Source organism: Siphateles boraxobius, unplaced genomic scaffold (assembly GCF_051911475.1).
Source record: "Siphateles boraxobius isolate OS27281-9 unplaced genomic scaffold, OSU_SipBor_1 19, whole genome shotgun sequence".
In the NCBI taxonomy this organism is placed as follows: Eukaryota; Metazoa; Chordata; class Actinopteri; order Cypriniformes; family Leuciscidae; genus Siphateles; species Siphateles boraxobius.
Genome location: NW_027508799.1, coordinates 31,968,807 through 31,992,445, shown reverse-complemented (window position 1 = coordinate 31,992,445; position 23,639 = coordinate 31,968,807). Strand labels below are relative to the sequence as shown.

Below are 23,639 nucleotides of genomic sequence, written 5' to 3'. Positions count from 1 at the left end.
ACAGTGAGGTGAGCTGTGTGTTCCTGCCACTGAAAGTTGCACCTCCATGCGTTTGATATACCGGAAGGCACTGCGTTCAATAGCGCGCTGTCTCAAGGGAGGTTTCGTCTCATTTCAACTGTTATCCAGACATTAATAAACTATTGATGAGCAAACAAACAAAAACCCACAGCCCTCTCCCTGCAGGAATGAGCATTTTCCTTTTGCAAATGGTGACAAACACATCAACTGTTCTTCTGTTTTTTTTTGTGTCGCACATGAAAAGTAGATTAAATGGCTGTTTGGTTTGTGTTTGTTAATGCATCTTTGTGTTCATGTGTAAACGAGACCCTTTATCGGGGGGTTTTGTGATCACGTATGTCTAAAAAGCGATTTAGAGTTTGCGTCAAGTGAAACGGAGAAGACGCTTTTATCCATGCTAATTTTACATGGCCAATGCAGCTGGATCTCAGGGGCCCAATGGTGATCTGGTAAGTGGAAGAATAAACCAGCACCTTTCGAATTAGCTTTAGCATGTGTGCGTGTTCAGGTACCTCTCTCTCCGGTTGTTGATGGCCGGGGACTGGCCGTTGGAAATGCTGTGATGGGTGATGGGCGGTGATGCTTTGGGGTTGCTGGTGGAGGTAGTGGACGAGTTGTTGGTGGTGCTCAAGTCCAAGCCGCTGTGTTTATGCCCATTGTCCTCCATGGCGTGGCTATTGGTGACGTCTTTCCATAGTTGCTGGAGTTCGGCGGGGCTCAGACCAGCTGCAAGAGAACCACAAACAGCTTTAGATAAACAATAATTCACAAAACTCTCATTATGAGCTACCGTCTGCCCTTTTCTAACAAGGTAGATAAACCTGTTCTGCTCTGCTGCGAAACCTGAGCATCGCACTTAAGCATCTGGAGGTAAACCGGTGCAAGATCAACCTGGACGCTCATCCCTCGCTTCGTTTCCGTGGTATCCGAAAGTACAAAGCAACCAGGAACTCATCTGCACATGATTATGCATTCATAAACGAGCCTCTGTGTGCAGAATCAAATCATCATATAATCCCTCAGATGATAAAATGACTATTCCGCTCTTTGTCGCCCCGAATATATTCCAATTAAGAGCCATTTTCAAGTTATTGTCATCCAGCGCCATTTCGATAAACACAGTATAGCACCAGGTGTTTGTTCCAGGAAAAAAGCAAATGGCAACAGCTCGTCTTCCTCACAGCTCTGAGCTTGCACTGCGAGTCCGTAAACAACAACAACAGGCAAGGAGGGGAGGGTGAGAGAGAGTGAGAGAGAGAGAGTGAGAGAGGGGGAGATAGGAAAACAACAAGAACACAGACACAGGCAAGAGAGAAAGAGAACTAGAAAAAAACTGAAATGGCAAGGAAACTGCAGCAGAAAAAAAAGGAGTTTAAAAGAGGACGCAGCCACACACGCAAACTCTCATATGGTCACGTGAGGACATTACCTGGCGGCAGAGTCTGTCCGGGGAGGGTGGGCTGTCCTGGGCCAGGGGGCATAGAGAGGAGGCCCTGCCTCTGCATGTTGAGCAGGTGCTGCTGCTGCTGCAGTTGCTGCATTTGCAAGAGCTGCTGCTGAAAGACCAGCTGCTGTGCTGCCAACTGCTGCTGTTGCTGCTGTTGCTATAGTGAAACAGAGAGAGAGAGAGAGAGAGAGAGAGAGAGTGAGCATACAAGACACTAGTCACACACATGGACGAGAAAGTGTGTTCGGTAATGCATGTGGCCCAAGTGAAACCTTGCCGTCTCGTTCTCTTCGCCTCGCCTGTATGCGTGTACAAAGAACTGTGTGTGAGATGTGGGTGGGGGGTGGAGCCCCCTCCTTCCGCCATTGATAGTTAATTGTCTTGCATTTCTAATGGTCCATTACAGCTTATGGGGCCACAAGGAGGGGGGGTGACGGAGGGAGGGAGGCTCAGAGAGATTTACAGCACCCACCCCCCTCCATCCCCTCCAAACCCTGTTTACCGCCAGTCGAGCCTCTTGCATAAGCTGGCGAAGACAACAACAAAAACAACAACAACAACAGCAGCAGCGGTGGAGGCAAACCTCAGAAAAACAATGCAGCGCTTCAGAGATCAAAGCACAGCTACTACACTTGAAATCTTTCCACGGACAAAAATAAACCTGTTAAATCACATGAACAGGATTAGCAAAACTAAATTCACATCATTCACAGCGAACAAAACATCTATGTAATGAAACACTTTTTGTGTAAAGTAACAAAATATGTATTAAACAGTGAAACTAAATAAAATAATTCGCAAAAAACAATTGCTAATAGCAAACACCATTTTGGCCTCGTTCATTAAAATATAGCAGAATGAATGTGTGTTAAATTGTTCGTAAAATCATTCTTACATAAATTGTAGCAGATATAGTTTACACTTTTATACAGAACTTCTTTCAGCACATTTCATGAAACAGGCCCAGCATAAAATTTCGTTGTACTAGTTCGTAACACCATTTTTACGTAAATTCTCATCTATGCAAATTCATTCTGTTAGTGAATCAAGAATGAGGCTCAAAGCTTTTTTGTATAATTTTGTATACAATGATACAATGTCTGTGATACAATGTCTTGATACAATGTCAAGTTCAAATGTTTATTTCAAACCTGCATTCAAGTTTTCTCACAAATCAACATAACAGGCTACATAACAGACAAATTATACAAGTGCATGGTTTGAAAAGGAGGTGGATGAAGCAAATGCTTATATGATTCCAAACCCCCTCACATTCAACACAAAATGCCATACAAAAACAATATACAAACAAAATAATTCAAGAGCAAAAGTATTCCTGTACAGTACATACAGAATAATAATTGTTACTATACAATTGGTATAAGACAAACAAAACAAAACAACGCAGACACACCACACACCCTTACAAAAGACACTGGCCCAAAGACTCTCTGCCTCTACACCCTCTCACCACTAGCTTCATGCTGAAGGCATCATTCTCTGTCCTCTACATATTTCCTTATAACATTGTTTTTAAACAAATATTTAAAATGAATTATATTAGGACAGGTTTTTAATTCATCCACCAAATCATTCCAGAGCTTCACTCCTCGCACTGAAATACACATAGATTTTAGAGTGGTTCTAAACTTGGGCAAATGTTTATTTTTATTGCCTCTTAATGTGTAACTATGATGAGCATCTCTATCACAAAATAAATTTTGAACATTGGGAGGCAAAGAATTTTGAGATGCCCTAAACATAATTTGAACAGTTTTAAGATTCACCACGTCCTGCAAGTTAAGCTCTTCCAGCTCTACAAACAATGGATTGGAATGATGTCTATAATGAACACCAGAGACAATCCTAATGGCCTTTTTCTGCAGAGTGATCAAGGGCTGTAAGTGAGTTTTGTAACAGTTCCCCCAAATTTCAACACAATAATATAAATAAGGCATAATAAATGAATGGTACAGTAGAAGTCGAGCTTTAGTGTTCAGTAAATGACATGATCTTTTCATCATTCCAACACATTTAGCCACTTTTGTCCTCAGGTAGCTGATATGGGGTTTCCAAGAGATCTTCTCATCTATTATAACGCCCAAAAATGTATTTTGTTGTACCTTTTCTATTAGTATATCGTCAATAACAATTTTAACAGGTATATTACATTTACGATTACTAAACAGCATAATTTTTGTCTTTTTCAAATTCAAAGACAGCTTATTAATATTAAACCAGGTTTTTAACTTTACCAATTCCACAGTTACCGAGGCCAAAAGTTGCTCCAAATTGTCATCAGCACAAATAATATTGGTATCATCAGCAAAAAGGATAAATTTCATTTTCGTTGTTATTTTACATAATTCATTAATATACATTAGAAATAGTGTAGGTCCCAGTATTGACCCCTGCGGCACTCCACACGTTATATCCAGAAACCCTGATTTATATTGATCAATCTCAACAATCTGTCTCCTCTCGCCTAGATAGCTCTCTAACCATTTTTTTGCTATTCCCCTTATGCCATAGTCCTCCATCTTTTTTATTAAAATCTGGTGATCAATGGTATCAAATGCCTTTTGGAGATCTATAAAGATCCCCAAAACAAATTTATTTCTTTCAATACCATCTGTAATTTCTTCCAATAAGTCAATTAATGCATGTGAAGTACTTCTATTTTCCCTAAACCCATATTGACAATCGGATAGTAATTGGTGTTTATCAATGAAGCTTCGAAGTCTTTTGTCAAATAATTTTTCTAAAATTTTGGAAAACTGTGGCAGGAGGGAAACAGGCCGATAGTTATTAAAGTAATGTTTATCCCCCAACTTTAAAATTGGTATGACTTTAGCAGTTTTCATTTGCGATGGAAAATGACCAAATTGAAAGGATAAGTTACAGATATATGTGAATGGATTTATAATTTCTTCTGCAACATTACGAACAATTCTCATATCGATATTATATATGTCTTGGGATATTTTATTCTTGCAGTCCCTGATTACTTTCATAACCTCCCTCTCATCGGTTGGAGTGAGGAACATGGTATTAGAATTTATATCAATTAGTCCCTTAATCTGTTCATTAGTGAATGGAATTTTATGCGCCAGATCAGGTCCAACATTGACAAAAAAATAATTAAATCTATCCGCGATCATTGTTTTGTCTCGTATGATTGTGTCATTTTCCACAAAATACTCCGGATAACATGAGCTGCTGGAACCACGGCCAATAACGGTGTTCAACACTTTCCAAATTGCTTTAATATCATATTTCTTATTGATCAATAAATTAGTATAATATTCTCTCCTACTTGCTCTCAATATGCTAGTTAATTTATTTTTATATGTTTTATACTTCTGTTCAGTTTCACTAGTTCTATACCTAAAAAATTGCCTATATAGAAAATTTTTCTTTTTACACGAGTTCGCAAGCCCTTTTGTTATCCAGGGTGTTTTTATATGTTTTCTTATTGTACATTTTTTGATGGGACAGTGTTTATTATAAAGTGTAATAAAAATATCAAGAAAAGTATTGAATGCTGCATTTACATCGGACAATTGATAAATGGATTCCCAGTTTTGGCTTGCCAACTCGTTTTTCAGTGCTGTAATTAATTGGTCAGTTATGACTCTACGGTAATATTCACTTTGTACAGTTTTAGATAATGTACAGTTAAGATCATATACCATGAACACTGGTAAGTGATCACTAACATCATTCACTAACAAACCACCTGTTATATTATTGTCCAAAATATTACAAAATATGTTATCTATCAGTGTGGCACTATGTGATGTTATTCTGGTGGGTCTGGTGATCAGTGGGTACAAGCCCAACGAAAACATGGTATCAAGAAACTCATCTGTACTTTTGTGTATATGGGTGTTTAACAAATTAATATTAAAATCCCCACATATAATATGTTTTTTATTATTAGTAGTAAATATTTTTTCAATCCATTCCCTGAATATTGTCAAATCTGATCCCGGCCTCCTATAAATGCAGCTTACAATAATATTTCTATTCTTTGGAAGTACCAATTCTACAGTCACACATTCAAATAGATCATCCACCACTAAACACATATTGTCCACAATACTACAATGTATATTTTTATCTATATAGAGAGCCACGCCACGGTGTCTGTGACAAGACACCGTTCTTTAGTCTTGGCTTTTCGGAAATGTAAAGTGGTGTAGTAGTTGCATTTCCATGTCGTACAGACTCAATTTATTAGCTGTTTTTAAGGAGGTCTGGCTTAAAAATGACTGAAGTTTGCTTCTGTGGACAAAGTCTCCAGAGGTTCATTAGTAAACTGAGAGCTAGTTTTTGCTGAGACCCTGTTAGCTGGAGCTCTCTCTCTCTTTCTCTTTCTCTCTCCCGTCCCCTTTCCCTTTCCTCTTCTCCTGTCAGAATACATTACGACCTACTCAGTGACAAGAAAGCAAAGACCCCCATTACAGAAGGAAAGTTAAACTTCCAATTTTTGCTTGGAATTACACTAGCGGTAGGACTGAGCAGACTCCAGAGGAAGACCTTCAGTCAAGAACGGTGAGAAAGACCTCACTCTCTTAGTTTAGGGATGAGAGAGCGAGAGAAAGAGAGGCAAACTTGTGATGCGCTCACTGGAAAACAGACTGCATAATGGAGTGAGCCATGCGGATTGGCCCCGCTGTCTCGTGAGAAATAAGGGAGCAATTTCTATTCCATATTTGATGGCTGGGTCTGAAAAAAATCTATTCGCAAATCCAAACAGAAACAAAGCCTCCGGGAGGTCAGTCCTGCTTTCTGTAGGCCCTGCATAATGACTTGCTTGAAGACAGACAATGGTATAAGGTGCTAGTTGAAGAGACTGCTGGGGGCGGGGGACGTTTCCCGTCCACGATACCTAGCTGATCAATTTAACTGCTTCCACACGTTTTGTTTGGATTGCCGGCCCCCTCTCAGATGCGCCTCGCTTTTTGATGCCTGCGTGTCAGCAACCCTCTCTCTCAGTCTCCTTCTGTCTGTCTGTCAGACGGATCCGCAGTCTGACTGTCAGTTTGATTTATGAGCTCGCTGCGGTCGAACTTTTCTGCTCACCGGCCCAAACTCGCCGCGGTGGTTCATTAACGAACAAACCCTGTGTGGTACGCTAAAACAGGCATTTTTGTGTCAGCGTAACTCTGAATTGCCGTCAAGGACAGAGTTGAGATCACCTGACAACGCTGTCTACCTAATTTGAGCGCTTAATTCGGCAGCATGCAGAAGATGTTTCCTCTGTGGTAAAAGAGTATTCTCTCTTGTAAAGGCGGCCGTGACTGATTGACTTGTGGTTGATGAACGTGGAGGAAACCTTTACTTTGCATCATGCATATGTATATTGATGTGTGATTTGTACCTCTTTCGCTTGTTTGCCAGGGTGCTGTTGCTGCAAAAGCTGTAGATGGAGTTGTTCCTGTTGTTTCTTATAAAACTCCTGCAGGTGTTGCTGTGGAAAGACATAGACCATCATAATGTGTGGAAAGAAACAAACTGTACAAAAGAACATATGCTCACAGCAAATGTGCTAACCGCTAAGCTACATTTATGACCAAAAACATTTGCAGTATATGGATTAAAAATATTTCATGCTACTTTTTCTGTTTATTTCCTTTTGCCCAAGGAGGTCGTCATAAAATAAGAATGAAACAAATGCGGTTAGTGTAAAAGTTTATATAGCAAATGCGCCAAACCCTAGGCTAAAGTTGTGGTAAAAGAACCAGTTGTTGTACATGGCTTGAAAATGTATCTATTTATCAATTTATTTCCCTTTTCCATAAAGTTTATCACAAGAGTGCTTGCACTAACTGCTATACACAGAGCTAACCACAAGGCTACATCTGTGACAAAACAAAGCAGCTGTTGTTTATGGCTTGAAAATGTATCTATTACTTATTTCCCTTTTCCCACATAAGTGTGGCCATACCTCAAAGCAGAGCTAGAACAGGACAAACAGATTCGTAGCCAACTCCAGACTCCTGAGGCTGCACAACATGCCTGGATGTGCTTCTGCACGTCACATCATAAATAATGTCTCTGTCTGATCGAGACAAAGAGACCAGCACTTCCCCTCATCATGCATCTCCATACGGACTTTTATGCGGCTGCACATTACCGCTAGAGGAACAATTAATCTTACTGCCTATATATTTTTTTCCTCTCAGATGCCTTGACAGGCAGTGAAATTCTAAAATGAATGTGAAGCACTCAAAGGAGAGGATTCATCATTGTGAATTAATGCATTTAGCACACTTCTCCTCTTCTTCTCAGAGTGCTGTCCTCATCGCCAGAACACAGGAGCCGAGCTCTCCCATCTCGTTCAGCGGGAGACGTCTTCAGTACACTTGTCACCGTTTATACAGACCTAATTACAATCAAGGCTAACTGAGCTAATGGAGATGTTTTTAATGAAGAGCTCACTCTAAGACATTTTAAAATCACTTCTGAAGATATAATCTACTCTTGTAAGAGATGTGGCGTAGTTGTTAGCTTGCACGCTACGAGACAAAATGGCGCTCATGCGGACAATAAAATGTTCAGTCGGTTTTTGTTCTAAACTCCCCTTTTTCCTCATTATTGCATGTCTTCACTGTACTTCCACTGCTTAAAAGTTGTTTGCTGGTCTTAGCTGGTTAAAGATAGTCTCTCAGCCAGACCAAGCTGGTTTTTAGCTAGTTTGGCTGAGCTTGTCTATAACCAGCCTGGTAAGGCAGGGGAAACAGCTAAGACTAGCAAAGGCTGGCTTAAGTTGTTTTTCAGTAGGGATCTCTGCTGATTTAAATCACAAAAAGACTTTTGGTAAATACTTAAGAGGCATACAAAGCAGAGATAGAGTTCACATGTCTACTGTAACTACTTTACCTAACATGTTGACAATTGAACTAACTATGCTCAGCAAGACTGTCTTCAAACTGCTGCTTCATAATGATAAAGTAAAATCCTGTAGAAGAAGACTGTAGAAGAGCATGCTAGTTTACTCTAATGCTCATTATAGTAGCCGATGCCACTACACTAAAAATGCAATGCGTCTTGCAATGCTAATTATGCTCTGACACATTAAGAAACCAAACAACACGTGAAATCATGCTTGTGTTGTTCAAAGCATTCAAGTTCACATACAGCTAACTCTATTTTACTAGCTTGTTTCTGTGCTCCATTTGTCCCCAAAAGATGTCCCAGCTGAAAACAACTAATTACACGCTGGTCCATATTTGTTTCTCTGATCTAACTATGTCAAGGACAGATGAGAGCAAGAGAGGATCTGTATGTTAACACTTCAAAACGTGAGTGCATATGGGACAGTGAGTGTTTATGTGTGTTCACCTGCTGAAGCATGACTGCCTGTTGTTGTTGTAGGAGGGCTTGGAGCTGCTGGGGGGACAGGACCTGCTGTTGAAGGATTTGCTGCATCTGTTGGGGTGTGATCACCTGTGGACTCATCATTGCCACAGATACTGGCACCTGAGAGACAGAGACAGAGACGTAGAGAATGTCACATTAACCATGTCACATAAAAACTCTTCAACTGTAAAGTCAAGAGCTTCTTCTCGAACTCTCTGGAAATGGTGTGAGTGCAGTATATGTAATCATTTGGCAGATGCATGTGTACTTTCTTACTCTGTCAGCTATTCCCAGTGGGAAAAGCACTGTGCTTTAAATAGAGGAGGACCTTAATTAGCTGAACCCTTCAACTCCCTCAGGCGAGTTCTAGTGCTACAACACACAAGGCAAGCAGAAAGACACACATCCAGAGCCGACTGTGGGTCGTAAGCGGACACATGGCCTGTTGAGGAGTAGCCTAACTAAGCTAAGTAGCATGAATTCAGCCTGCCGTGGGTTTTAAGCTTTGAAAATTCTGCAAGAAACTCCTGATTGAAGCTGAGCTGCTGTGAAGTATTCTGTTTAACAGAGGTGAGGGGAATTACCAGTTGCCTCTCGCTGCGCATTGAAGTTTCCAAGTTGCATGCTTGGAAGAAAGCAGCCAGAGGCACAAGTCTTCCACGAGATGTCATTTTTAAAAATTCATGTCATTTTTTAAATAAGAATCATTAAAATGCCAGCTGTCAAACTGTGTGAGAGAACTTTTTGGGCTAAAAAACAAAACAAAGAAAATATTTTTGCAACCCGGCATTGAACTAAAGCGAGCAGGTTTTCTGGTAACATTTACATTATTTTGTGACTAATTTCTGCACTTGTATCTAAAACTGAACAATGAACAGAATAAAAAAATAATTGCCAGACAAATGTTATTTTTTAAGAACAATTTTCCCCTCCTTTTTTTCTTCCCTGGACATTGCACCTGTCTACAACTGACTCTACAGGGCATTCTTTGTATATTATGAAGCATGCTGCGTGTGCATCGTCCAACAGAGCAGCTTCGACAGATGCTGTCTATCATCAAGACAGCCGAGCCTTCGGGCGTCATGACAGGTAAACATCTCTATTGTTGTGGTTTTTGAGCTTGAGAAAAAGATGTGAGGCTCCATTAGACGTTGTGAGGAGTCCAAGCTGCTCCTCGCGCCTGCTAATCAAGGCCGCTTGATTGCTTTCCGTACGTCTGAGCTCTCAGGGCCTTGACACGTCCTTGTTTTAGTCTCCTGGCTCGGCCCAGCTCAGGTTCCCCTCTTTGATTAGCAGAGACATTTGCATGGTCACTACACATTTTTCATTTTAGAAGTCATTATGCATTAGCGCTCCTGAGCGCCAAGCTTGACTAATCCTGATGAACTGAGTAGCGGAGCTGAAGGTCACACTCCATCCCCACTCATATTCATATTCAAACAAATCCAAGCACCATTCTTCATTAGACTGGCCCCAAAACTCAATGAGCACCACCACGGAGGGAAGCGCACACACAAATACACTTTCTTTCTTTCTTTCTTTCTTTCTTTCTGTCTGTCTCTCTTTGGGGAGAAAAGGTGTGACGAGGGAGAAGGTGGCGGAAGAAAAAAAACAAAGGAACAGAGCAACAAAGTCGCAAATTAAACAGCTGCATGTAATTATGCAAATGTATGCTTACACCTTCAATGTTATTAAACCTTAAGACACATTTGTGATGTGTAATTACCCCCAGGTTCAGCCAGGGTTCTGCGCCGACCTAAATGACAATATAAAGACCAAAGCGTGAAAATACAAGAAGAGATGTTCTCATTACACCCATTATTTGTATATTTAAATGAGCTTTGGACTGAATAACCAACGATCACCTCATTTGCACCGCAGCGCTGCGAATACAATAAACATGTAAATTTCAGAACAATTCACTATGTTTATTTATCGACTACAGCTGACTGTGTGTAATCCGAAGTTGCATTTTAGCCTTGAACATGCCGAAGAGCGGCTCGAAATGACAAATGCGGCGAGAAAAAAAATGGAATTAGGATATGGCCCTCAGCCTCTCATTAGCTTTTTAGCAGATCGACAGATGATACACATCTTCATTTCATTGCTTTTCCAAACAAAAAAGACGAGACAAAGTTGAAGTTTCGGCCCACTCACTTCCGAGTCGCGCACAATGCTAATTCCAGCATTTAATGCCGGCGTTTTCTGCATGATATATCAGAGCTTGAAAGATGAAAGCAGATAAGTAATTGCTCTCCTGGTTCTTATTCTTCACTGACAACCCATAAATTTAATTTTACACACACGTTCATTTACATTTTCGAGTATATGACATGATAATTGGCGGAATATAACACCTCCATTCCGTGGGATACTGCGGGGGGCGATGATTGACAAGTCGGGTGAATTGAAAGGAACAGAGGCTGAATTGCTTCTCCCAGAAATGATTTCACCAAGACGGGGCATAATTAATGAGCGTTTGCCAAAGGGTCGAGCCGTAAACAGTCACAGACAATGGGTCTTTTCCCTTGCAGGATGCCAGATGAAGAATATGACTGCCAGAGGCAATGATGCAACCCAACGAGTGCTAGAAAACTTCACAGATAAATGGCATTCTTTACAAATCACAGCATCAACTTTAATCATCTGCACTTGAAGCACTCGTGCTGTGAGAAAATTTACTTAAAGACCAACAACTGATCTCTTTTTCTCATTCTCGTTCTAACAACAAGCACGTCCAAAAATGACGATCCATGAAGCTTTGATTACTATTGAAAAACTACAAATAAAAGCTGATCTCCATTGACCTGCACTTTAGATCCACGAAGCTCAGCACCTGAGAGAGAGTAGAACAAATAGCTTTAAATTGGTCAGTGATGAGAAAACATCAGTGGCCCTCCTGAAGAACGAGCAGATCATTACAGGACTCTCGCTATGCTGAAACAGGTCTCGACATGAGAAAGGTCAATTCCACATCATAAGAACGAAGAAACGCAAGACTTACGCCTTCCTGCATTACCTAAAAAGACATCAAATGTCGCATTGGTGTATTCTAAAACAACATATGAGATAACAGTGTTTAATAACCATAATCAATATAAGAGCAAACTAACTAAAACACCTAGTGAAAAGTGATTGGATTCTCTATATATGCAGCATTCATTGGCTCGATGAGGGAAGTTTCCAGATCAGATGTGTGCAGACACTGAGATACAACAGAGATACTGTTCAGATAAATAAAATGAGAATTGGGGGCGTGTGATGGCAATTACTTTAGCAGAAAGCGAAAACATAAAGTAAAAACTTGTTTAAGTTGGAAAAAGTGAGAGTTTGAATAGGGCTTTTCTTGAACTTTGTAAACGATCCTAACCTTTCCACTTTGGTAAAGATAGCATTTTTAATTCAGTCAATAAGTTATAGCTCCACAGTCAAGGGCTTTTTTGATAAGTTGTTTTACTAGGGGACCAAATGCACACACTCATGGATTCAAGAGCCATTGACAACATAAACAAACACAGTTTCACTAATCTAAACCTGAAACAAGCTAACATGTATACACACTTACACAGTGACCGTTTGGATTAGAAGATCAATGCGAACGCTCCTTGAGATCGGAGTTAAGTAGATTATAGGAACGTTTTCCTAAATCAATTTATTTTACAGTTCAGCAAAACAGTATGGGAAGTTTAATGCACTTCAAATGAAGATAGAGTGGATGTGGCCTCAATTCGAAGGGATACAATGAACAATTCGCACAATTATCACCATGTAGATAACCACACTTTCTGTCAATGAAGGAAGGCATCCAATGCTTCCCAAAGGGAATTATGAGAGGAATTAAAGAGACTTGCTGACTTTAGTACCCTTCTGCCTCGTAGCAAAAAAAAGTATACCAACCAAATGTGATCTTCAGGAGTGTGTGAGATAAGAATTAAGTCTACATGACTTTGTTTTCCTCTAATTTGTTTCTCACCATATCTGAAACAGAGCATCGTCTGGCATTTACAGGGAAATCTGTCTCTCTAGCTCCCTCTGTATCAAGCCCCCCCCCCTCTTCTCTCTCTTGAAAGCTTTGTGATGTCGCAGGTAATAGGGAGTCTGTTGGATCGCTCTCCTCGTCAAGTGACACACAGTAAATTACACAAGCTTCAAGCAGCTCTGTGAATTATAGTTCATCACTTGGAAAGACTTCCCACCACCGGGCTACACGTATCAGATCTGCCAGTTAGGATCCAATTAACACCCTGGCCAGAGTAATCAGACTGCATGTGCAAGGGCTGCTGGAACTGGTTTATTACTCCCATGCATCTTCTGTCAGAAGGTACAGTTGTTGCTTCTACATCAAAGCTGTGCCATGGCGCTATTTGTTACCCCTCACTCCCACCGTTCCACTGGTTCTTGCCTAAGGGTTAAGCTTCAACTTCCTTTGCATCACAATGCGAGTCCCTGCAAACCAAATCCCTTGCAATTTGCACATGTTGTCCACTATAAATGTAGGATTTTTTCCTGGTTACCAAAAAAATCAGAAAACTGCAAATGTTTTTTTCCCTCCCTCTTTTGTTTTGGAGCAGCCAAAGTTATTTTGTTTATGTTGTTTATGTTCCTTCAGTTTATGAATTGAAATTTGAACAGAATTGGCCACACCTCAAAGGAAGTTGATTTGGAATGCACAGGATGTGTGTTGTAAATGACAGGAAATGCAAATTTCTAAACTTTCAATCAAGACTTTGTCAAGTCAACATTCAAAGTTTTTCTTGCCAAACTTTGCAAAGTCAGGAAAACTTCTTTGAATTTCAATGTATTTGAATTCTACTTTTACATTCAAATTCAAACTGCAGTTCTGCATTAATTGCAATTCCAATTCAGCAACTGAACTGGAATTTAAAAGGCATTCCAAATTCTCTGTACTGTTGGGTGAACACTGTTAATAATCAATGTTGATATATATGAGTCCCCTTTCATAAATTCCGCTGGCTTTGTGCACGGTTCCAGTTGGCGGTGTGAGTAGATGAATTTTAAGGAACATGGCGCAGGAGTCGGACGCTCAGATGAGCTGTGCGTCGCTGACCTTTAAATCGGCGAGACTCAGAGGATGGCTCACTGCTCAGGAAGTGATTGGGTTGAGCTATCTCGCGCTTCTCTCTAGTCTTGGAATGCGGACGAGCAACGAGCCGCTCAGCCTTCCTTCCCAAACGCAGGATTGAGGAAGCCTCCGGAAGATTGTATGGTTGCGAATAAGTTACATTAACAGAGTGTGCTGGGTTTAAAACGAACAAAAAAGGTCAACATATTGGCCGGCTGTTTCTGTCGTGGAGGCAAACGTGACAGAAACAGAGAGTTTTTGTGCCATAGTCGCATGCTAGTGAGCTGAAATTGGTTTGTTTGGTTGTTTCACCTTGTTAATGCTGGTGCATCACTCTCTGAGCCCACACCGCTAACAGGTCAGAGGTCAACTCTACCTCTTTAAACACCTTTCTGACACCTTGATGGCTGTAATATGTCATCACAACAGCCCGATGTCACGCCTACATGCCTCTGTTTGTTCAGCATCCTCCTGTTTGCTTCTTACCGCTGTTTCGTCAGTATTCAGTATCGCTAACATGTGTTTTCACACTGTTAAATGCCCATTCTGCCATCAGGACTGGACGCCTGGGCGGCAATTGGAGCCAAACAAACAAACCGGTATGTAGCTTATAGTTGGAGAATGGCAGCTAGGCTGATTGGTAGGGCAGGAAACACAATTGCCAGTCGCGTAAGCTTTCTGTAATCCCCCTTCCCTTTCGTCCTCTCGCTTTTTATTTGTGTTTTAAATGTCAGTGTATAAAACGCACAGGAGATATTGCCACTCGGAGGGAGAGGCTCTACGACGCGAGAGGACTGTTGTGTGCCTTGGGAAATCCTTGTAAGCAGCATGAAGAAGGCACAAGGATTTACGGGGAAGAAATAGGTGTTTATTGACTTCTCCTCTGGGCTTACGGGGTAATAATAGACCTGTCACATTACGCAAATGTGGAAAAGCGGCTTCTGAGCGCGTCAAAATCGCGAGATGAGACGGTGGATCGAATTAGTCAGCCGACAGGCTTTAGACACTAATACAAGTAATTAAAACCATGAGCTCCAGCACTTAGATGCTTGTGCGGTAAATAATTTATACGCCTTGATCTATGGATCACTTTCCCTGCCTTTCCTGGACAGGGAAAGGGGTGGATTCATCAGTGTCAGGAAACGAGCAGGCGTTTACTCTTTAATGTAAATAAGTCATTCTTCAAAACGCTTGTTACTTGACATGTCTAAGTACATGCAACACAATCTGAATCGAGTTACCGTAAGCATAAAGAGGTCAAATAGAAAAGATATCTGAAGGTATATTCCATGTTTAGTACAAGGTAAGATCAATCAACAGCATTTGTGGCATAATGTAGATTGCCATAAAACCTAATTAAGACTCGTCACTCTTTTTCTTAAGAAAAAAAGCTAGACTCTGGGTTACAGAGTCTAACTACAGGTGCATGTGGCCAATCTGTAAACGTTTAAATAGTACAGTTCCGGACGTGAAAAGGATGTGTGTTAACATTATTTTAATGTGAAAAATAGCTTTCTAAACTGTGTAAACGCCCATCAATTTTGCAACTTTGTTGCTATGACAGTGTAAATCCACCCTAAAATGACTGTAAAAATGATGATTTAAACAACTTTACAGCTCAAATAATACACAAGTTTTAACTTAATGTAAATGCTTCATATTTCTGCTTTTAAATGCTTAAAAAAATTGGCCCCGTTGACTTCTATTGTACATACCTCACCTTAACCTTGATTTTTTTCTTTCAAAGAAAAGGAGTCTTAATAATTTTTTGTGGTAATCAACATGCTGTTGATTAAAACAGCTCTGAATAAGTTAATAAAGTAAAGGATCAACAGCATTGATTAACTACACCCGGAAGACAGCACTCAACAAGCCCTGATTCATATTGATTCATATGGCTAACATGAGGCAAGGATGGCATAAGCAAATGTAAATATTCAATATTTACCATCCTCTGGTGTTATTAGAGTCAGGGGCTCGGTCATGGGCCACCAGTTATCACAGACCTTCCTCATCCAATATCACTCGGCTTCCTCTGGAAGTATCGCACCGCAATTTGCAGTCACGCTGTGTGCCGGGAATCCATTCTCTGAGTATACAGACGGCAGCGAAACTACAATAGATACACGAAAGCGCATCCACCTAGGCTTTGTTTTACAACTAATATCTTTGCACAGAAGGGGAAAAATAATAAAACACAAAGAAAAACGTTGATTTCCCAAATACAAAGCTCATATTTGCATGGAATGGCCGGAATATATTAAAAGCAAAAGGCAACAAAACTTTTACTTTCGCATAACTAGATAAACAAGAGTGTGACTCTTGGAGAAGGTGTCGCCATTGTTATACTCTGTGAAAATATTAACGATGAGGGTTAGCGCCCATTTTCCCTTGCTTTAATTAAATGCCCGGGGTACTAATGAGGTAAACCACCACTGATAGAGCTTATTAGCAGTGAGGAGGGCAAGCTCTCTCTCGCACTTAATTTAAACCTAAAAATACGGAGCCTGGCAGATGTCAAGCGCTTACATAATTCGAGGTGGCGGATTTGTATTGTGGGGATGTGAGAGAAATAACACATCGGCAGTCAGCGGGTAAGTAAACAGGTCTGGTAATAGGGAATGCGACGTAAGCGATGTTGCTGTGACCTTTACCAAATCACTGACAATAGCGATGCGGCACAGCTGGAATCAATAATGGCAAATTATCTTGGAGGGGTACAAATGACAGCTAGTTAGGATATGCAATGCTACAGGAAGCTACAGAGTTGTACAAAAATTAACTTGCACTTAATGTACAATGCAAGTGAATGGGGTCAATCCATGAACGTTAAAATACTCACTGTTTAAATAATAGTATCGCCTCAAGAGGAGAACAATAAAAAGATTTAAACATGATACAATTGATAACAAATTTCTGTGTAGTTACATTCAATTTCACTTGTCTAAAATGATTTAAATAGCTCAAATAAAATGTAAGTTAAGCACTTTTACTAAATTAAATGCTACACAACTCTACCTTTAATTACTTCTATAGTAATGCCTCATCGTAACTTTAATATTTGCATTTTTAAAAGACAAGGCAAAAATTTTTTTTGTGGCAATCAACATTATGCCACAAAAGCTGTCAAATGTGCCTGCATTGAACCTGAATATTCTCTTAATTTGTCAAAATCTTTTGTCACAGCGTGATTTCAAGGTTGCCCAACAGAGGTGGTGAGGTAAAGTAGCTGTAGACAACAGAAAGGTTTCAGGTGTGAGATATTTTATGTGGTTTCTTTTGGAGAAGGGCAGGCCTGACAGGTTGAAATTTTACTGACAGCTCCAGAATTACATTGCCAAATCAAACAGAGTAGCTGGAACAGAGGAAATCTTTTCCAGAGCGCCATGTATTATGGATGGACTTAAGAGATTAGCGAGGAACTGCTCACCTGCAACGGACGCTGTTTGTCGTTGTTCTTTGGAGATTTCAGGCCACTGCCTGGTTGCTGTAGGAGTAATTGCCTTGCTGCTTGTAGGGCCTGCAAAGAAAAGAGAAGAGAAAGTGAGACGAAAAATTAGTTTTGTTCCCCCCCAACCTTTTTCCTCCACTTCAATTCCAGCACACTCAAATATCAAACACTATGAAAGGTGAAATCAACCCCGCACATCCCATCCACTACACTATTCATTGTTGTTGATGAGCCACGAAGCATCTCTAAGATATACATTTCTCATGATAATCCACAAAGCTGTGATGAAAGATAAATACAGTTTGTCTAGCACCTTTGAAGAGCATGAGGGGAAAAAACACACACAGAGAGTGTCAGTGGTATTGACCTGTCTAGTGTGTGCTCAGCTGAAATACCCACTTCTCTGCAAATTACCGTCCCATTTGCATATTCATAATATCAATTTGAAGTAGAGGCAGGCGATGTGAAGTGTTCCTAGAAGCTGTAATTAAAGTTGACAAAATCAACATCAGATTACCTCAGGAGTGAATTAACAAGGAGCTGAGCATTAGCAGGGCCCCTGAACACAGGGGTGACGCCGGCCCCTCTCTGCCAAATCACTCCAAATACCTACTTATCCAATGTCATATAACAATACAAGAATACTGGGTTGCTAAGGCAAGCATCCCTATTGTTCATTCTTCGTGTTAAGGGTTTGTTCAAATATTTTAACCATTAAGTATTCAACTCTGGGACGTAACGCGTTCCTCACAGTTTGTGCTACGGACATGAATGATAGCTCAAATTGTGCTATTACTTTTCTTTCCAAGAGACCAAACTAATGATTTACGCACTGATCTATATAGATGACTGGATTGCTCATTGCGTTCTAAACTGCCAGCAAGGAAGTGTTCGATCGGCCATATTGGTATTCCCTACCGACAAAGGGTATCAATGATTTACAGCCAAAATATTGACCTAAAATCACCCGATTTGCAGGGTATCATTCGCACATGAATAGTTTTTAAGATATACACATATGTATGCACATTAATAGATACTTTGAAAGTTATCTGTAATGTTTATGGTCTTTTCAGGCAGGATAAGCAATATCTGGAAATCGTTAAGATCGATGTGTCTAGGCTACTACACACTGCCGAAACAGGTAACTGAACTAACACAAAATAGATTTTTTTAGGTACGCATATATGCAGGAAATATTAAGCAAGAACATATATCTGGGATTATTAGCAGAAATTGATTTAAATATACAATAAATATTACAATACATACAATCCCCTATTTCTATTGCACTAGACTATATTAAAAATGTTTACCATGCATCTTGCTTGCTTGGATAAATACTTCAGCCAGCGTCATTTCTCTGACTAAGTTGTGAAGCATGTAGGATATTATTTACTGATGTCTTTTTGTTGACCAACATCCACTTCAGACTCTTGGAGATCTTGGAAACTATTAAAAAGCCACAAGTCAGCTCAAATGCCTTACAAAGCATTATTCTGTATTCATAAATCATTGTATCATTTGTAATATAAATGCTGAGGTGTCTCATTCGTTGGCTGATCTAATATCAGAACACCCTAGCAACCACTTAGAAATGTCCTAGCCATCCACATCATCATATTTCACTTTAGAAATGAACCGCCACTAAGAGAACAACCACCACATCCCCAAAGCACATAGTAAAACCCCAGCAATCACCCTCAACACCCTAGCAACTTTTACACGGGCAACCATTTCTCTTCAGAAAATGTAAAAATCTTTTGAAAAACATGTTACAGTAGTATGTGATTTCAGATAGGTTGAAATGATGTACCTTACAGTGTTCCTCATGTATCTACAGGAATACTGATACACACGTTCAAGGGTAAGCAACTCTTTCCAGACTTCCTGGAGTTGAACAACGGCTATGTGAACACAGTTGCAGACAGCCTCAGTGCCCCGACACGAGGAGAAAGCAACAAAATAAATAAAGCAATACAAACAACCCAATAACTTCACAGGTGTTTCCTCTGTCTGGGAAGAGGAGAGCGAAGGTCGAGGGGTGCGATGAAGAAAAAAAAATCCTTCAGATAAAGAGTGACACTTCTTCCAGCAGAATCAAGGGCTTGCTTTATTTCCTGGTGCTTGCCAGTATCCATGACAACAGCTGCCTTGACAGGATGTGCATATGGCACTTCTCTGCCAGCTGGTGAGAACAATGTTTGAACTAGTACATTGAGATGCTGAGCAAACAGGGGGAGAGAAGGAGAGAGAGAGAGAGAGAGAGAGAGAGATAGAGATGAGGGAGAAAGGAAGAGAGGGAGAGAGAGATAGGGGGGAAAGTTGCCACGTCTTAACCCGCTGGGAAGACAGCCATCCCCCTGATCAATTATGAAGAGACAGGGCGAGGAGCTGCCACTGTCTGTCTGGCTGTGCGGTGAGGAGCCAGGCTCTCCGAGCTCCAGGTAAACAAACACAACACAGTGGCGCTGGGTCCTAACAGCATCGATCTGTCTCCTCTGATGCACACACACTCACAGCCGTTGTCTGATACTTCAGGGGACACCAGGATGTGGAGAAGAGCTGGACTACTTCAGATCAGATCCCTGTCCTGTTCTGTCTTTGAAGGAACCAAACAGACAACAACAAATGCAACCAGATGACAACCAGAGTCTTGAGCTTTGAATGTGGGACAGGCTACTTGTTTAACTGGATACATTTTGGGAAAAACTCAATGTTTAGGTTCTCTGAACTAATCAAGTAACATCCGAAGTTGGGAAGTTTGCAACAAGCAAGTTTCCGTAATTCATTGTGCCTTATTTTTCCATTCTAAACGATGCATTTATCGATTAGTCATGGTGCTTTCAGATGCACGAGTGAGTTATAAGTACCCTCGCCAAGTCATTATCAGTTGGGCCGCGTGGATGAGATTGTAAATTGCGGGAGATTTCACGCCCATCCAAGCGGTGACTGTGATTGTGTGGCTTTAGTGGTCGGCTAATGGCTTTAGCACAACAATTAACAGGAGGAAATGTTTATCCGTGCTCCGATCGATACAGACTCACTGTCCTCTGATGAATAAAAGGACAAAGTCAAAGAAGTCATTCAATACAAGGTAGAGGTCAGGAGAGTGGCGCTTCCCACAGCACACGGATGGAGACGTTTAATGGCTTTTCCAATATGAACATGAACGCTGGGAAGGTGGGGGAATGTAATCAAGTCCACTTTGCATATTAGAGGGACACTTGTTTAGAACTGTTAAAGGGATAGCTCACTCAAAAATTTAAATCATGACATTATGTACTCACTCTCATGTCAGTCCAAATCCATTTGACATTCTTTTTTCAGTGAAACACAAAATCCTGGGCCTCTTTCCCCCCCCCAATATAATAAAGGTGAATGAGAACGGGTAATGTCAAGCTGCAAAAATGAATTCCAGAACCAGATAAATCTGACTTTAGACTGATTTCATCAATGAAATGGATTGTTAATCTTTTGTGTAAAGAACAGACAGACTTTGTGTAAAGAAAGGACTGAACAGACAGCCAATTCATGAACAACCAAATCAGATCCATTGAATCTATTCACAAAACCAGTCTAAAAAATGAATTTGAATCAGACTGATCTGGTTCTTGAATACAATGATCCGAACACAATGGCGAACAGTCTGCAAGTTGAATAACAACTTAGATTTTGCATCTGACTGCAGAAGACTAAAAAAGACATCTGGACTACTATAATGGTACTTTTTTTCATTCTGGAGCCTCAGTCCTCATTCACGTTCATTACATGGAAGACGGACCAGGAAAATTATCCTTTTGTGTTCTACGAATACGAAGAAAGTTATAAAGGATTGAAATAATGGGTGAGGGTGAGTAAATGATGACAGAACTTTCACTTTTTGTCTGAACTATTCCTTTTATGTTTCCTGCAGAAATTTTCATCTGCCCTGTAATAGTGCAAAAACATTCCTTATTATTGACAACACCGGACTATATTACTTATATTCGCTCTTGTGCGGAAAAAAACACACACACAAGAATGCAACACAAAGGCATATTAGGTGCTTTCCAGATTCAACAAAGCAAAGCAACCACTGAAGTTTTGCTGGAGGTCTGGAAGCTGCTTGCTTTGCTTTGCTTTTCTTCATCCTATAAGTTTTGTTGCTGTGCAGAAGAAATGCAGGCTGCCATCCATTAATGCACACATTGTATAAACAGCACAATACATCACATTCCACAGAGCTAGGAGCTCAAGGAGAACCTGGGCTGGAGCGTAAATAACAAGGCACTCAGGAACATATTTGATGTTGATATCTATCTCTAAGGACTGGGGGAGAACAGAAAGAAACAAACTTGCACATTCAGTACAATGAAGAGCACATGGAAGACACACACATAAACACATGATTGCGAGGGCTTCGCAATCCTTATGAAAATACGATTCGGCCCAAATGGATCAGCTGTAATTGGTTTCAGATAGCGTGGTCGAGGGGGAAAGGCGATACCAGTCACTATTATACGAAGCGGAGGGGAGAAACACGAATGTTTACACAGGCGTTCCTCAGCTAAGTTAATAGCCAAGCAGAGATCACCGGAGAGAAAAAGAGACAGGCGAAAGAAACATATGTCCGCTCTCTCACCCCTTTCACCAGGCAGTCTGTGTTGAGACTTAACACAGGGGTAATGAGGAATACATTGCAATGTTCCCAGCGCTAAAACAAGCATGAAAAGCATTAGCAGCCAGTCGCAGCTTGGCACATCATCACAAACGCATCCTCGTTTCCAAGGATCAGCCTTTAAACCAAGCTTTTAGAGTCGATGCGGCTTCAGCAACTGTGACCAAACGTATTACAAGACTACACAACAGTGTTACAGTGAGAAAACTAGCTTTTTGAGAACGGAAACAGTGGATTAATCTGGATTTCTGAGAATGCTAGGTACACAATACTTACGGATAAACAGGGTCGGGGTGTTTTTTTGTGCACTTCAAATGCCTGTGATTCAATTGAAATGTGTTTTTTTTTAGATACGTAAGACTTCTCTAGATTACAATGCCACACGCGTTCTGCAGGAAGTTTTATTCACCAGAAGATCTCCGGGCTTGTGGTCGCAGAGGGCACGTCAACCCTCGGCTTATGGAAAACACGCACAACAAGACAGAGATAGAACGAGAGCACAACCCTTATCAAGCCGACAGGATTCGGCTGCCACGAAAAACAAAGGACAAACAGTTTAAGCTGAACAAACAAACAGAGCTGATTGGCCGGTGGTCTGCGCAGCCTGTGCAAAGATAGGGCCCCACTCTTGACAGCAAAATATTGACACCATATCTGTTATGTAAGTGTGTTTAGGACATAGGGGTCTGATGAGGGGCCAGGCCACTCATGAATAGAAAACGTCGCTCCAGGCACGGATTTCATAAACAAGACGTGCGCTGAGGACATAACAGCCCCGCAGCGGCCCTGCGTTGGGTATGAATGACAGCTGAACACGTTAAAGGTCCATTTGGACACAAAACAGCAGTAGGTCAGTCTGTGGACAGTGTACCAACCTCTGTTGTGAGGAGGTTGACTGATACAATGGCGGAACAGACTGCCTTTTATCAAAGGTCATCCATAGCTGTGATCTGTGTTAGCGCACCAGTGAACCAGGGCTTATCGAGGTGGCTGGGCTGTCTTTTTGAGATCCAAATACTGAGGCTGCATTTGGCTCTATGGAGACAAATTGTCTTTAAATTAGTAACCGTGAAATTACACTCTGAATTTTGTTTTTATGTGAAAACTACAAAAAAAACTTTAAAGTGAACCAAACTCAGACTATATCAGATGGCACGTATTAGGGATTATTAGTATAGTGATGAATATATGATGTTATATATACAAAAAAAATACAACAAATGAATAAATTAATATAATTGAAGTGATTTACAAGCTATTTTTTTAGAACAATTATCATTAACAACAACAACAACAATAATAATAATGAACATGATCATCTAATTATTGATATAATTTTATTATTAATAAAATAATGTCCAGTTTACAAAAAAAGAGTATAAATGAAATTAAAAAAATGAAATGTGGAGACCCAGTAACAACTTAATGGACCAAAGTATGATCTAAATCAACTTTTTAGACTAGAGACTGTGAACGCAAAGAGAATTTATCTATTTTTCCACCTACTTTATTTTTTAGCCCACTAATTTGTAGAACTTTGACACTTTCACTTGGACTTATTTAGATTTAATTATAAATAAGATACACCTTCCTTTGTTCTGTTGCTTGT

The 23,639-nt window shown here is 40.5% G+C and overlaps 1 protein-coding gene across 5 annotated transcripts in view; it reads right to left on the bottom strand.

Annotated features, from left to right (window-relative positions):
- The window catches only part of foxp2 (forkhead box P2), a 107,826-nt gene that overhangs the window by 24,295 nt on the left and 59,892 nt on the right, over positions 1-23,639 (bottom strand). For all 5 annotated transcript variants that reach the window (XM_077235025.1, XM_077235023.1, XM_077235024.1 and 2 more), the window contains 5 exons: positions 17,350-17,439; positions 8,819-8,956; positions 6,855-6,944; positions 1,451-1,625; positions 534-747 (listed from right to left, as the gene is read on the bottom strand). In XM_077235025.1, coding sequence (XP_077091140.1) covers positions 534-747; positions 1,451-1,625; positions 6,855-6,944; positions 8,819-8,938 — 599 coding nt within the window. In that variant the 5' untranslated portion in view covers positions 8,939-8,956; positions 17,350-17,439. The remainder of the gene's footprint in view (positions 1-533; positions 748-1,450; positions 1,626-6,854; positions 6,945-8,818; positions 8,957-17,349; positions 17,440-23,639) is intronic.